Source organism: Sinocyclocheilus anshuiensis, unplaced genomic scaffold (genome assembly GCF_001515605.1).
Source record: "Sinocyclocheilus anshuiensis isolate Anshui unplaced genomic scaffold, SAMN03320099.WGS_v1.1 scaffold434, whole genome shotgun sequence".
In the NCBI taxonomy this organism is placed as follows: domain Eukaryota; kingdom Metazoa; phylum Chordata; class Actinopteri; order Cypriniformes; family Cyprinidae; genus Sinocyclocheilus; species Sinocyclocheilus anshuiensis.
Window position 1 is genome coordinate 83,672 of NW_015544145.1, and position 15,511 is coordinate 99,182.

At 37.3% G+C, this 15,511-nt stretch overlaps 2 protein-coding genes and 1 long non-coding RNA gene across 8 annotated transcripts in view; all 3 read left to right on the forward strand.

Annotated features, from left to right (window-relative positions):
• The window catches only part of LOC107695124 (nuclear body protein SP140-like protein), a 7,396-nt gene extending 4,208 nt beyond the window's left edge, over positions 1–3,188 (forward strand). For 2 of the 5 annotated variants that reach the window (XM_016494930.1, XM_016494934.1), the window contains 7 exons: positions 788–921; positions 1,757–1,825; positions 1,908–2,026; positions 2,105–2,207; positions 2,335–2,382; positions 2,481–2,615; positions 2,749–3,188. In XM_016494930.1, the coding sequence (XP_016350416.1) occupies positions 788–921; positions 1,757–1,825; positions 1,908–2,026; positions 2,105–2,207; positions 2,335–2,382; positions 2,481–2,615; positions 2,749–2,829 (689 nt within the window). In that variant the 3' untranslated portion in view covers positions 2,830–3,188. The remainder of the gene's footprint in view (positions 1–787; positions 922–1,756; positions 1,826–1,907; positions 2,027–2,104; positions 2,208–2,334; positions 2,383–2,480; positions 2,616–2,748) is intronic. The other 3 variants (XM_016494932.1, XM_016494933.1, XM_016494931.1) reach the window with 3 other exon arrangements.
• A 1,969-nt stretch (positions 3,189–5,157) lies between these two features.
• On the forward strand, positions 5,158–9,362 carry LOC107695125 (uncharacterized). 2 transcript variants are annotated; one of them, XM_016494935.1, is made up of 8 exons: positions 5,158–5,258; positions 6,148–6,316; positions 6,410–6,575; positions 6,683–6,856; positions 6,969–7,037; positions 7,198–7,290; positions 8,949–9,085; positions 9,260–9,362. In XM_016494935.1, the coding sequence occupies exons 2-8, from the start codon at positions 6,179–6,181 to the stop codon at positions 9,311–9,313; spliced, it is 831 nt and encodes a 276-aa protein (XP_016350421.1). In that variant the 5' UTR covers positions 5,158–5,258; positions 6,148–6,178; the 3' UTR covers positions 9,314–9,362. The 2 variants fall into 2 exon arrangements, with proteins under 2 accessions (XP_016350421.1, XP_016350422.1); XM_016494936.1 differs by having other exon boundaries at positions 6,151–6,316.
• Positions 9,363–13,861: 4,499 nt separating this feature from the next.
• On the forward strand, positions 13,862–14,902 carry LOC107695126 (uncharacterized). The gene is made up of 3 exons (XR_001634961.1): positions 13,862–14,009; positions 14,118–14,501; positions 14,613–14,902. It is a non-coding gene; the product is annotated as an uncharacterized LOC107695126 (long non-coding RNA).
• The last annotated feature ends 609 nt before the right edge of the window (positions 14,903–15,511 follow it).

Sequence of the window (15,511 nt, forward strand, 5' to 3'; positions counted from 1 at the left end):
AACTGTGACTTGACTCATGACGATCAACTGTGACTAGACTTGACTCATGACGATCAGTTGTGACTTCACTAGACTCATGAATATCAGCTGTGACTTGACCAGACTCATGATAAACTGTGACTAGACTGGTCTCAGGAAGATCAACTGTGACTAGACTTGACTCAGGCAGATCAGCTTTGACTTGACTTGACTCATGATAATGAACTGGAACTTGACTTGACTCATGACGATCAACTGTGACTTGACTTGACTCATGACGATCAGCCTCCGCTAAGGCTAGGAAAACTAAGCAGGCTCCGTAAGGTAGCTATCAGCTAAACAATGATATTCGCTAAACAATACTCGGCAGAGGGAAGGGATCAGAGTGAGTGTTAAATAGGGGATGTGTGATTGATTACAGCTGTGTGCAATCAGTGCTGTGTGCAATCAAATGTGTGTGTCATCAGTGCAGTGGATGATGGGATATGTAGTCCGGGGTGATATGCAACAGTGTGTAGTGCGAGAGTCAATGAAATGGAAAGGGTGACCTCTGATGGCTAGCAGACATGGACCGGATACGTGACAAATACCAATCACCAAAAGTCCCTGAGCAAAAGTGACATACAGAGAAGCTCTGGTGGCATTTCTTGCAAGTCCCACTTGGTTTGATATTTTGTATCTACTGCAATGACATTTAGACATTTTTAAGTGTGATGTAAGTGCCCAAATACATTTTGGACTAATCATCCATTCATAGCTCTAAGAGTTTCTTAAACTATGGTACAGAGCCTCAGTGTTGTTATTCCAGGCCGTTGTGGGAGATGCATAAGAACAAAAGACTTCTGGCTGACACCTGAGGATTTCATCAGACTAAACAAGCCAGATGGAACATGGAGAAAAGACATTTTATCCAATGGGATACCTCTGGGGAAACTTATAATGGTAAAATTATTTTTTTTTTTAAACAAGATTTCTCCTTGAATTTTCAGTTTTACATTCAGGAGTAGAAAATTGACAAATATATTTAATATTTAAACGCACCTTTCCACTGATTAGTCAGACAAAGATCAAACCATGCCGTCATCAGTTCAGTTCTGTGCAACAGAATAATAGTCATCTGGTACTATAGTTGTACGCATTCTAAAGCGATTATTGCAACTACATTTCATCTCTTTCTCATCAAACAACCAGACTAACGAATGTCTTGACACAAACCACACCGGGGCAGCACATAGGCAAGACTTTTTTATGTGTAGGCATAGATTCATCAACCTACGCATGCCAGAGAAATATTAGTTGCTCATTTTAGAAATATTAATGTACCTCGGAAGATACAGCAACCCCTTTGTATTGATTTAATTGTAAATATGCATCAGTCATAACTTTTATTTTACACAGCATGCTTACCTTTGGAAAAGGGATAAAGCTGTAATGGTATGATTGATATGAAAAGATGTTATGACAAACATTATTAAATTATGACATTATTTTGTATCACTGTCACAGCACATCTATTGTTTTGGTTATTATTCTGTATTATTTCATAGAATCTTCATAGAGAAGTTTATACAAATGTATCATATAACATTGTACTATTGCATTACATTTTTACACATGTATGATTATTTGAAGTTGAATTCTTGTTTTTTGTTTTTTTAATGAATTAAATCTTTTCTTAAATAAAAACAAAAAATGTAAGACCAAATTAAAAACCAAGGATATTCACATTTTAAACCCTTTTAAATAATTTGACACTTCATTCTCACATACTTTTCAGAAAAGAGTTTTGGAACTGCATATGATAACCTGCGATTGTAAGATCTGTGAAGACCTGGATCAGGACCTAGTAAGACACCATCACTTACAATTACAGCCACGTCAGAACATCAAAATGACAACTAAATATCCTCTGTGAACTCTTGTCCCAGCAGAATGATGACATGTGTTACGTGTGTGACTCTGAGGAAGATATTTTGTGTTGTGACGAGTGTCCACGAGCTTTTCATTCACTCTGTCACCTACCAGCTGTACATGAAGACTCACCTGGGTGAGAGAGAAAGAAATCATGTTGGATTAGACAGACTAAACATGTGACTGTGTCATACTCTGTGTTTTGTGTGTACAGAAGCCAGTGGAGCTGCACTTTTTGTGTGATGAAGAAGATGGAAGGTTCCAATCAAAAGACCCTACAGGATGTTTTGAGCAGTCCAGTCTCTCAGTACACACTGGTGATGTTTATGTAAAACTTTTTAGTCCATACAGTGGAATTCAGTGGGGTCCAAAACAACATTTCTTTCATTTTATAGACAAAAAAAAATGTATTTAACACTTACTGTCTGTTTGATTGTCTTCTAGCACTGCCAGTACCTGCTGTTACACCTGCTACACGAGAGCAAAACCAATGTAAATCTCATATTTAGGAGCTTAATCTGGCTCTTACAGCTCTTATATGTGGTGTATATGTGTGGTGTGTATGTAATATCTGAACTGCTGGTGTTCAGGTTCCAGGATTCAGTGAGAACATTTTTGGTCTGGGCAGAATGAAGCTGAAGTTGGAGAATAATGATTATCAAACAGTACAGGAGTTTGTCACAGATATTGAACTGATTTTCAACAACTGTTGCACTTCCAGTGAAGTGAGTTTCATTTTAACCTTATGCAATGTTTACCAATGACAAGAGTCTTCACCTTTTACATTTGCCATCCTATTTTTATATACTAAGTTCTACATTTGTTTCCTCCCTCTCTCTCTCTCTCTCTTCTCTGTAGGGCAGTGACTTGAGTAGAATGACCTCAAGGCTGAAGGAAGTATTCAAGAGGGAGTTTGAAACCATCTTTAAGCTCCTATAACATCATGCTCTGGGTTGTTTGTCAGTATGTCAGTATTGTTTCACAGAGCGCACTCTTGAAGTGTTGCTATGTCCACATATTATAAGCGATGGCTATTAAGCATACTGAAGAAAGGCACAACTCTGGTGTGTGTTCTTTAAATACATCATTAACAACTAATTGTTCAATTTGGAATTGAACAATTGTGGAATTTTTGTAGATGCAGTTGTCACTACGTGCATTTTCAGGAGTTAATTTGGTTGTATAACACAGTTGTCACTCCTGTAAATGACTTAGAACACGATTAAGCACTAAAAGGTGAATTAACAAGCAAATTTAGCTGCAGTGTGTATATGGCCAAAGAAACACAATGCTGTTTTAAAAGCACAACAGAGCCAGCTATGGACACTATCAATAAATGTCTCTTCTAAGCTGAGATAGAAGGCATTTCAACATCAAAAATTACACACTTCACATCTAAGATCTGAATCTAACTGAACATTATTTTGTTTTTTTTTACATTTATTGTTCTACTGTTTTTTTCTTCTTTTATTTAAACTTAAATAAACTGCTACCTTTGTATAAAAAATGTGTGCAGTAATTTGGAGAGTATTTTGATTGTTTGATTTTACATTTGGAAATTCATTATTATTAAATAATTACTATTAGTGTTTGTTTTTTTTAAATATATTGTTGATACTGCATGTAACTTTTTTTGTAGTGGAAATTTTGTGTAATTGACTCATCATGAATGAAGAGTGTGTGCCAGGACAATGGATTGAAGGGTTAAGGTGATTATGAATGAATGAATGAATGAGGCATTTTTATATAGCGCTTTCTTGTGTATTTCTGTACACCCAAAGTGCTTTACAATCATGTGGGGGGTCTCTCCTCAACCACCACCATCCACTTGGATGATGCGACGGCAGCCACAGTACAACGGCGCCAGTGCGCTCACCACACACCAGCTACAGGTGGAGAGTCATAGAGCCAATTCAGTGGATGGGGATTATTAGGAGGCCATGATTGATAAGGGCCAGTGGAGGGAATTTGGCCAGGACACCGGGGTTACACCCCTACTCTTTATGAGAAGTGCCATGAGATTTTTAATGACCACAGAGAGTCAGGACCTCGGTTTAACATCTCATCCGAAGGACGGTGCTTTTTTTACAATCTGTCTATCCGTCTGTCTGTATGTATATCTAATTGTTTGTTCGATCATTCACTCAGTCTAAGGCCTTTAAACCTTCACATTTCAGGTGTTTTTAAAAAAAAATTCCAAGGCTTTGGCATACCAACATTCAAAACTTGCATCCAATTTTGCTTTTCTAAATTACAGTTGCATTAATTTCTTTGAATTCCAATTCATTTGAATTCTTCCTTACTTACAGATGAGAATTGCATCTGCATTTACACCTCAATTCAAATTAATTAACTTGGAATTGAAAAGGCATATTCATTTCCAAATGACACATAACACTGAAGGAGTGATTGTTCCACTCTAAAATGATCAGGTGGAACAGTTGATCTTCTGAAAGGTTGTTAGGTTGAGCACTAAAAGAAATAAAGGAGATTAGTGTGTGTGCCTATTTACCTGTACATTCATAAGGACAGTCCAGGAAGCCACTTTCCTATTCATATCCGTCTACTGTATTACAGGTATTTTCTAACAGGCATTCTCTTGAAATTCATTAATCCTAAATATCTAGATAATGCATAAGGAGCAGAAGGAGCCAATTGGTAAGGAAAGAGGATCATATTCCAGCAAGAACAAAATATCCAGATTTAAAAACCGTCCAGGTGAGCATAAAATATTAAAATAAATATTTCATCAAAATATGACAAGAATGAAGATAGCAAACTGTAAATGGCGAAGAAAACAGTGAGTTCATTAGCTCTTTTTATAGCTGGCTGTCACTTATGAAATGCCGAGTTGTTAAAGTTTAAACTGTCATGAGATTCATAAACCCAATTCAGTTACTCACATCACAAACGTCTAAAGTTCACCATTTATGGTATATCTGGCTCATCATCACACCATTCACTGATTGATCACCTTTTCCAAAAGTTGTTGGTTTGATTTCTGCATGGCTAGATCACTATTTCACAATATGCTTGCCACACATTTCATGCCTGGTCCTATCTGTCTCTGCTTCCAGCTATATTTGAATTTTCTTTTTTCTTTTTATAACAAACTGTTATTTTATGTTAAAATGTAAAGAGTGTTTGTTTTAACTTTAAATTAAATTTCATTTCATTTTCAAATAACTTTTTTTTAATATAAAGACTTTTGTAATAGCAAGTGATCAGGTGGGCATTAGGAAGGCAGGTCTACTGAAAGGTGTGGTTAAGTGGAGCATGTAAAAGGAAAGGAGATTAGACAGTGTGTGTACGTAACTGACTGCATAATAGAACAAGAAAAATAGACAGAAAGTCGTGGACACAGCAAGGTGAGTACGTTAATGCAATTACCAGTAATTTAATTTTTTTATGATGTTGTGTTATTTCTTTTATCATTTTTTATGACTCAAATTCTAAACTAACAATCCAGGAAGCAGCTTTCAGTTTTGTTTCTGCGTCAGAGTGAGTGGCCTGCTTTCAACTGGGTAACAAATAAAATAGTGTAAAGTTGTTTAAAACTTAATTTATTATGAAAGAATGCATGTAATTTTATCATATTCTTAAAATGAATTATGTTATGTAAAATGACATTATATAAAGATAATTATAAACTGTACAACATGCAGTCACCAAAATGTAAAAATCTTGTAATGGTTAAAATTAGTAAAGCATGACTTTATTACAGAGACTGACCACTCGTAAAAATACGAATGGAAGAAATTGTAATTCATATAATAATGCAATTCAAAAATCATATGTAAAAGAAGGCATTTGACTCTCAAATTATCCGGTGAATTCAACAGCTGACATGAGCAGACAAGCATTGCATGTTTGGTCAAAGCCATTTTCAGACACACAATACCAAACATTGCAACAAAAAACAATAATAGCAATAGTTTCGTCAATTGAATCCTTTTTGCTTAAACACGTCAGGATATTTGTCTTACTCCAACCGCACAATATTCCTATTTGCTGCAACGCACTTTAAGGACTGGTAGTCACCCGTACCTAGTGTCTGTAAAACAATCATTTTTAATATTTTCTATAAAGTGTATGCAGTATGTGACAGGGTTGTAATTGCATTACAATGAGTCACTGAAGGCTGGATGCTTGTTGTGTCTAATAAAATACCATTAATAAAATATGATTTGAGCAGAACTGTTAAATTCATAGGTGTACACGTCACAAATTCAATCATTCTAAATCTGTTCTTTTTAGCAGAAGAAACAACATTAAAAACAACAACACTATGGACTTTGGATTTTTCACAGATGACAGGTTGTTTGATTTTTTCTGCCGAAATAAGACAAAGATGTCTACAATAGAAGAGCCGCTGATGTTTCTCCGACATCTCAAGGACAATAGACTCATTACATATGAGCTCTATGTAAGCTTGATCTTAAAATTTCAGACCAATAATATATCACTATAGACGCAGAAAAGGTTTCAAATTTTACATTTTTGCTTCTCTTTTTTGAAGCAAAGGCTTGAGGACACTGGTGACGATAATGGTGTGTATTGTGCCTTGGATTATATTGAAAAGCATGGAAAGAAGAATGTTAGAAAGTTCTGGCAATGTGTGGACCAGGAGCATATTTTACAGCGTTACTCTCAACTCTCTAAAGTCACTGAAGCCCTGAAGAACTGTGAGAAATCTTGCTCATCTCCATCTGAGAGTGGTTTTATTGTAATATTTCACTGAGGTCTTCAGCATTGCTGATCTATTTTCTAATTCTAGTTTCTAATTTCTCAGCTCTTATGAGTCAGCCAAACAGAAACATTAGAAAAAGAGCTGAGGATCGAGGCACAGGAAAAGAAAGAGAGATTAAAAAGAGGAGGACAGAGAGCAACTCTGTGAATGACCAAGCTGGACCATCATCGCAAAGCACTAACAGCCAGAAGACGACAGATAAACACGTGAAGAGAGGTGAGTTCTAAATCAGATAATTGATTGACCACTCTATCTTTTTATCTGTCTGTCTCAATAATTACATTAAGTGTTGAAACCATTCTGTCTTTTATTTTGAAAAATTCTCCAGAACTTCAGAGCCCTCCAGACTCCAGTACACAAGAGTCGTTTTTCTGTCCGTCCTTGCATAGAAAAGCAGGTTGCTGTTAAATTTTATACGATTAAACACCTTTTGGCATGAACACACATTTGGTGGACACTTTGTGTGCATTCCCACCATTATTCATAACAAAAATGAAACATACAGTAAAATAATTTGTTCATTTTAATTAAATGCTTTTCCCCCTCTTCTCCCAAAGAGGATCTCTGGAACATGCCTAAACACGCGAGATGGCTTCCTGTCACATGTGGGAACGAAAAGGCCTTATTGGACAGAGAAGCATTGAATAATAGTAAGTTATCCTCAATGTTTAAATATCTTAAAGCAGCATAACCTTCTTTCTCAAGGCATTATAACATTATAACAATAAAGAGTCCTGCATTTATGCTCTTTTGTTTTAGTCTCCATAGTTGTTTCAAAACAGCATTTTTTAAATTTCCTTTGTGTACTTTTTTCCTGACATCTAAAATAATTAGTACCATATACAGGCATATTACTATTAGGATTATTTTAAGGTGTTCATTTAATTGACACAAAGTGCATTAAAGGAATAGTTCACCCAAAAATAAAAAACTGCTGAAAATTTACCCTCAGACCTAATGAATGTTCTTCATTGGAACAGATTTGTAGAAATTAAGCATTACATCTCTTATACTCACCAATGGATCCTCTGCAGTGAATGGGTGCCATCAGAATGAGAGTCCAACAGCTGATAAAACATCACAATAATACACAAGTAATCCACGACTCAATCAGTCGTTATGTGAAGTGAAAAGCTGTGTTTTTGAAAGAAACAAAATCATCATTTAAGACATTTTTATTCTGACAGCACCCATTTACTGCACATAATCCACTGGTGAGCAAATTATGTAATGCTAAATTTCTCCAAATCTGTTCTGTTGAAGAAACAAACTTCTTCAAGTCTACATCTTTTAAGGCTTTAGGGTGAGTGCATTTTCAACAAATATCTTTGAGTGAACAATTCCTTTAACAAAATGTATATTTCAGATGTTACAATTGCCATAAAACCGCAGTTTTTACAATGTGATCTATTGTCATTCAGGGTTTTTTTTGTTGTTGTTGTTGTTTTTTTGTTTTTGTTTTGTGTGTGTGTGTGTGTGTGTGTGTGTGTGTGTGTGTGTGTATTTTTTCTAACATGACTTACACATTACAGTTATTTAAAGTGCCCCTATTATGTGTTATGAAAGGTTCATATTTTGGTTTTGGGAGTCCCCAACAACAGGTTGACATGCATGCAAGGTCAAAAAAACACTTTCATTGTCTTATAATATGCATTTATTTTGACCTTATTTGCTCAAAGACTCCCAAACGATTCGCTCAAAGATTCATTTTTTCAAACCTTTGCATGACGCTAATCTGCGGTGATTGGTCCGATTGGTCAATTTCATTTCCATTTCATCATGCTTGTAATGCCTGATAAAGCAGCTTTAGTGTGTACAGCTGTTACCGGGGAAAGTGGGAAACATGTTTTTTTCTGCTCCAAAAGCTGCACCTAGTGGCAAAGAATGAATTTGCATTTTCATTCAGACCAACGCGAAAATCGAAAATCTATCAAGTTTTCCCAGCTCTGCTCGCAATAAGTGGGTGGGCAATATGCTAATGTTTCATGTTGATGTCAACATGAAACAGCTTGGGATTCGTTTTAAAAACGACTCATTTCAATGATTCAGAGTCGACTCTTTCTTTTGAGAGACAATAACTTTATAAACGGTGCACTTTCAGATTTAAAACTTTGCAGGATTTTTTTAATTCACTTAGAGCTGTGTTACACACTGCATGAAAGGTCATTTTCAAAAATCCATAATAGGGGCACTTTAATATTCAAATACATTTTTCTAATTAAATGATGAAAATGGTCTGACTTACACTTCACATAGATAATTTACACAGCTGTTTTATTAACATATCAAAATTCAACTTTATTTTCAGGAAAGAGGGACTGCATAAAATGTGGAAGAGCAATGATCTCCCCTTATATATTTGAGAAAATGGGTGGAAAAGAATCATGCAAGTCCTGGAAAACAAGTATATTATGCCAAGGCACAACCCTCAAGAGTCTCATGGAGGTGAGAACAGGAAGAGTTGATGCTCATGTGTCTTTGTACTTGAATGCATTTTGTCCAAAATGAAACAATATATTTTCAATTCTGTGGCCTAATGGTAGTCTTTAAAACGAAACAAAACAAAACAAAAAGCTATTTCCATTGTGCTTGTCTAACCTGGGTTCTTTTTCTTTTCAGATGAATATTTTGAAGATACCTGAACTTGATGGAAAGTTTACCCTTCGCAAATGATGTGCCATGCATTATTTATTTAGCATTTTCAGTCACTTAATTAAATTATAAAAATGTGAAAGTAAAATAAACCATTTAAAAACAATATCAATCAAAATAAAACACTTACTATACTAGTGTTGTTTTTGGCGGTCTGTTTTAATTTTAGTTTTAGTCTAGTCTTTGTGTGAAGCTGTCATTTTAGTTTTTATTAGTTTTAATGACTACACAGCTCTGCAAATATGTTTAGATAATAAATATTACCTAAATACAAATGCTCTTTACACTAGGTGCCCATACAGAATCTGGGCAATTGTTTCTGGCTGTTAAACATAAAAATAATTAAAACAGTCAGAAAGTGGGCATTAGATGTTTCCAAATCACTTTAGGTAATGTTGTAGGCCTAAAAGACTGCACTTAACCTTGAAAAGCCTCAACAGATCTCGGAATCAATGAATCGGGCTATGTGTAATACCCTAGGCTATACAAAAATACAAATGTTCAAACAAAAATGTATTAAAACTAAAATTTTTGCCATGTTAAATTGTGTATTAGTTTTTGAAATGCATTTCTGCATCAACATTTTGAACGGTAGCTTGTGAATGGTTCGGTTCAAAATTCACAGATCCAAGATTGGCTGTAACCCACTGCCTTTCTTGGTACAATGAAGTAGGTAGTAAGTAATGAAAATCCCGCCTTCATGTCGGCTGGAGGGACCGGCTCTGGAGGGACTGTGATTTCTGCTCACAAGACATGAGCAACCTCTGCCTCCGCCTGAGGTGAACTGGATGCCCCTGAACTTGGGGGGACGCCGGGTAAACTGAATCGCATAGCCGAGTCTGATGGTCCGAAGGAGCCAGCGAGACGGGCTGGGGAGCGCTAGCCAGGCTCTCAAAGACCATGTAAGCAGGACCAGCAGAACTACAGACGCACCTACAGTGGAGCAGCAAGGTGGAACGCAGGGACCCGGGTCGAGGGGTTCGGTGATGGCCCGAAGCAGGGTCTGGGTGTGCGGGGCAACACATACCTGGTTCCAGGGTTGAGCAAAGGGTGCATGAGAAGGCTTGAAGTGCCCTCGAACCGCCCACTGCTGCCTGCTGGCGATAGAGGAGGATGACATTTGTACGGTTCTGCTCCGTCCACTGCTCTCTATGCCCTCTTGGGACCCAAAGACAGAGGAAACTGCTCTTTTGTTGAGGTTTTTATGTAGGGACGAAAACGCAACAAAAGATTCTCTATCTGGCCCTCCTCTGGGGGAGGGAGTGGTGCGATCACCATCTCCCGAAGAGCTGCTTCCTCCATCTCTTCTGTTTGCCTTGGCCTGATGAACCTGCAACAACGCCATAGTGTGTAAGGCCAAGGCTGCCTCTCCACAGGCCGCATAAGCACTGCCAGTCAGACTAAATGAATACTTACATGCCCGGGAAGGGAGACACGGTTTGCCGTGCCAGGTGGAAACGGAGTTTGGACACAGCTGCATTGCAACCGACTGCTCCACCGGCGGGATCTCAGTATACCCCTTGGCTGCCCTGCCATCGAGAGTGGTGAGGGGGAAAAGCTACCAGAACAGTTTCAGGCAGAAAAAGGTACCGTCCATGAACCAGCAAGCTCTTCATGCACTTCCGGGAAGAAAGGCACCAAGAATCCAATCATCCAGCCTCGAAGGTTTAGGACACCGTGGAGGTTTCAGCGGCCCGGGCAAGCATAGCCGTCATCTCAGGGTCCACCTCCGGCATTGGTACCATCCCAGAAGGTGGCAGCGCAGCCGGATCATCCTCCCCAGAGAGCTCTGGCTCGCCCTCCTGCTGCGATCAACATCTGATCGTCGGGGGGAGCCCCAAAGGATATGGGTGGAACATTCCGAGAAGGTCCAGCACATTCCTTGGGAATCTCCACAGGCTGCGGAGTGCAGGTGGGATGAGGGTCCCTGGGAGGTTGGTTCCTCAGTGGGGAAGTCCTCACCATCACCCTGAGTCTGAAACCACCAATGTGACTACCAGAAGTAATCTTCCCCTGGCTTTTGCCAGTTTGCACCTCAACAAAGGATTCAGCGACCCGCTGCAGCGCCGTAACACGCACACACACAGAGGCTTCCTTGTCTGACTTGTTCAAAACACTGAAGCTTGTTGGGGAGCAGAACGAAACAACCGCTCGGCTCCAAAGCGAAAAGCTGAATATGTGTTGCACCTGCTGCATATTTATGCGCTGTGAGGCGTGGCAGTCAGATGCAAATATCGCATGCCAATGTGCATAGGCTGGCTTAGTTTACACTCGAAGTAGATTGGTCTCTCTAGCAAGATTCCCAATTCGTTGGTCACCAACCAATATATATATATTTTTTTTTTTTTACAATTTATAGATGGTAATGGTAGTGTGCTAATGTTGTATGTTGTAATGTAATATGTTGTTTTTAGCACATTTCAAATTAAAAAGTGGAAAGATTCTAAAGAATATTGATGTTGATTGTACATGTGTGTGTTCATACAGTAAAAGATTTAATAATGAATGAAATCGTATGCAAATATTACAGCACTGCTCTGACAATCTATTTTAATTAGGGCTGTCAGCCGATTAAAATTTGTAATTTAATTAATTACATGATGTATTGATTAATTAATCTAATTAATCGCAAATTACATTTGGCAGTGAAAATACCCCCAAAAGATTATTTAAAGAATTTTTTTTTTTTTTGTTAAATTAAAAATTATTGAGTAGACATTACAAATAGTAGCTTTAGAAAGAAATATTTGATTTGATCCAACATAACATTTATTACACAGAAACATTTAGGCTACAACGACCCAACATAAACTGTGAAACATAAAAGAAGATAATTTGAGAAACATCTCAGATTTTTTTCGTTCGTGCAATGGAAGTCATTGGTAACCAAAACAGCTTTGTTACCAACAGTCTTCAAAATACCTTCTTTTATGTTGTGCAAAAGAAAGCAAGTCATTCATATTTGATTAAATGACATCATTTTTTGGGGGGGTGAACTATCCCTTTCAATGTTTTTGTTTTTAAAGGGGTCATATGATGCGATTTCAATTTTTCCTTTCTCTTTGGAGTGTTACAAGCTCTTGCTGCATAAAGAAGGTTCCTCACTTTAGCCCCCGGCCTCTGCTCACTCTACGCCACCGCCACTCACTCTAGGCCACCGTGTGTGACGCTGTGTTTCGTTGTGAAAGCGAAACTACTTCGTTTGGGCTTGTGTGATACCACTTATCATATGATATAGGCTAAATATGAGACCAATACTCATACAGGAGCATTTTTTTTTTGCCCCAATATCTTGAATTTTAGGGCATAACTGCTTTTATGGAGTTGTTGCTCTGCATCATATTTGTCAACAGTTAACTGTATGAAATGTAAGATGATGTACAGGTCTGGGGGCGGGGCCAGTGCGTTAACTGTGGTATAATATTTTAATCGCGTTATTTTTCATAACTAATTAAATAAGTTAACCCGTTAAACTGACAGCCCTCATTTTAATTAAAATGTTATTTAAAATATGTACATTATCTGGATGAGTCAAATAATTATATCCTTTTGTGAATGTTTTCTGATATTATATACCCACATAGCAAAATTGGTTCGGCCCAGTGATGGGCCACACAACCCACTTTCACTTGGCCCATATTCAGCAATGCATTACGGTACATGACTGGACCAGGTCTGGTTGCCAGAACTCGGGCCACATATGGCCCATGGCATAGCCATATCTCAGCCAAATGTATGACTATAGCTGGCCCTATTCTTGTTAACTCATACTAATTCTACAATCCAAAAAAAGCAACGTCAAACTACATATATAAAAATGTTTCCAATTATCAATTACCAAACTTCGCTCGCTTTGGTCCAGAGTTGAGAAGTACACGACCGTTAGTGAAGCGCAGCCTCAAGTGCATCATTTTATTTTTCCTCAGATGCAAAGGCGCAGGACCAAGCAGCCTTCAGTTTCGATTCTGTGAGTGTGGGAGGGGAGATATTACACCAAAGACAACTCAACATGGAGAAACCCGTCCGCTTCCTGCTGTTCAAATAATGCTGAAGATGTGACAGTCTCCTTCATGAAATGACTCTCTCAGATCATTCTAGAATCCGACTGACTGATTGATCAAGCGATAAAATAGAGGAGGATGAAGAAACAAAGCTGTAAGAAGAGACCGCAGACGGGGTCGTCCTCCCATTCTACACCTAAGAAGAAACAAGTCAAGAAACAAAACTGCCCCAGTAAGTCCAGAAACTATTTTTTTTACTAATATAATGACAAAACAGTGATGAATCAAGTTCTTCGAAATAACAAGAGGCACATTTTACACTGCCAAATATGTTATTGAAAAGTTTTTTTTTTCTTCTTTACCTAACTGATTTTGATTTTACTTGTTTCAGAAACATCTTCAGGACAAAAAAAACACTCAAAACAAACCTCAGCTTCCTGTTACATATGGCTATAAAGAGAGTGTCCTGTATTTGAAGAAATATTATGATAGTAGGTGCAAAACATGTTACTACTTGTTAAAGAATTGAGTAATGTTTATGAAGAGCTACACGTTTTTTGAATGCTGGCGTCCAGGTTCCAGGATACAGTGAGAACATCTGTGGTCCCATGATGCTGGGCAGAGTGAAAATGAACTTGGAGAATAATGACTATCAAACAGTGCGAGAGTTTATCACAGCTATTGAATATGTTTTCCACCACTGCACCGCCAACAGGGTGAGTTTGGAAATGTAGCTAATCAATTGATTCTAAATAATGAATATTATTTAGTCTTGTTATTTCCATAGACTAAATTCAGTCTTTTTTCTATTTCTTTTCCTGTAGGATAATGACTTCAGCAGAATGACCTTTAGGCTCAAGGAACTGTTTGAAACGGTCTTTAAGCCCCTGTAACATCACACCTTAAAAAGAAGTCACAATTTATGGTAACATTTGTGTGTATTGTACAGAAATTATTAAAAAAAAAAATATATATTTAGACAACATTACGAAGGCGTTCAGTTATAAACAATTACTTACAGTGTATTCAACTCACCACCTTTTGAAAAAAGGGGTTTAATTCCAAGTATGCAATGTACATGACTGGTCCAAAACCAATTAGTTTTTGTTGTTGTTCCTGTTGTTGTTTGTTTTTTGCATTGAATGTGGTGAGGTGGGGAATATTTATCAGTATTCTTCTTATTAAGGTATAAATAAAATAGAGTTTCAGTTTAGACAATGGTACAATCTCATAAAACAGAAAAAGAGAAAGTCTGTGTGTGTGTGTGTATGTGTGTGTGTGTGTGTGTGTGTGTGTGTGTGTGTGTGTGTGCGTTTCAGGTCATTAGGCTGAACTGACAGTGCAAAATAATCATCCAAAGAAATTGATGGCCCTCCTTTACCTAGACCAATTTGCAGCACAGCCCATTACCATCAGCAAAAGTATTACTGTATATTGTTTTTGTGAATGTTTCATCTGTTGTTTTTATAGTTTGATTTTTAATCAGATCCACACTTTATCCCTCATCTCTCATTTCATCCTGCCAAAAAATAAATATGGCACTACCCTGGCTAAGTTTTTCTGTGTCAAGAGTGTGTAGGAGGGAGATACCAACCAGACAGCTCAAGGTGGAGGAGTCCCTCCATTTCATGCTATTCAAATAATGCGGATATTTTTATAAAATTACTGTGTCTTGCAAATGATTTCTAATGTTTGTTTCCCTTTGTGTGCCAGTACATAGAGTGGGGGGAAATGCACGCCTTAATGACTGTGCCAGTTTTTCCCGCTGTGAAACAAAAGATAAGTATGTCCAGAATAGTTATCATAGTTTTAGAGGCAATGACATGGGCCTAAATTATAAACATAGTATATGTTTAAAAATGTTAAAAATGTTTTTGTTTAAAATTTGTAAAAAAAAAATATTTGTTATTGAAAAATGTCCAGAGTTTTCATGCTATTAGATTTTTAACAAAAATTACATTTGTACCAAAGGGGCGTTTTGCCCCACAGGTGGGGTAAGATGCTCCCCCAGTCTGACAGCAATTTGCTTTATACATTTACAGCAAAATCAGAGTACAGGCAGTTTTAGCTTAAAATTAAAAAGATTATAATCCATATTTATGAATGACCTAATTATAATAGCCTATTTTAAAGATATTGTTAGCTGATGCTAACTTAAGGTAATTTTAAATATAAAGTCCAAATATTTTTTATTCAACCACCTAGTTAGAATACATTT

Coding starts and splice junctions, on each gene's coding strand:
- LOC107695125 (XM_016494935.1), top strand. CDS start 6,179: ATGGACTTTGGATTTTTCACAGATGACAGGTTGTTTGATTTTTTCTGC. Junction 6,317..6,409: donor TCATTACATATGAGCTCTAT/GTAAGCTTGATC, acceptor TCTTTTTTGAAG/CAAAGGCTTGAGGACACTGG. Junction 7,291..8,948: donor CAGAGAAGCATTGAATAATA/GTAAGTTATCCT, acceptor CTTTATTTTCAG/GAAAGAGGGACTGCATAAAA.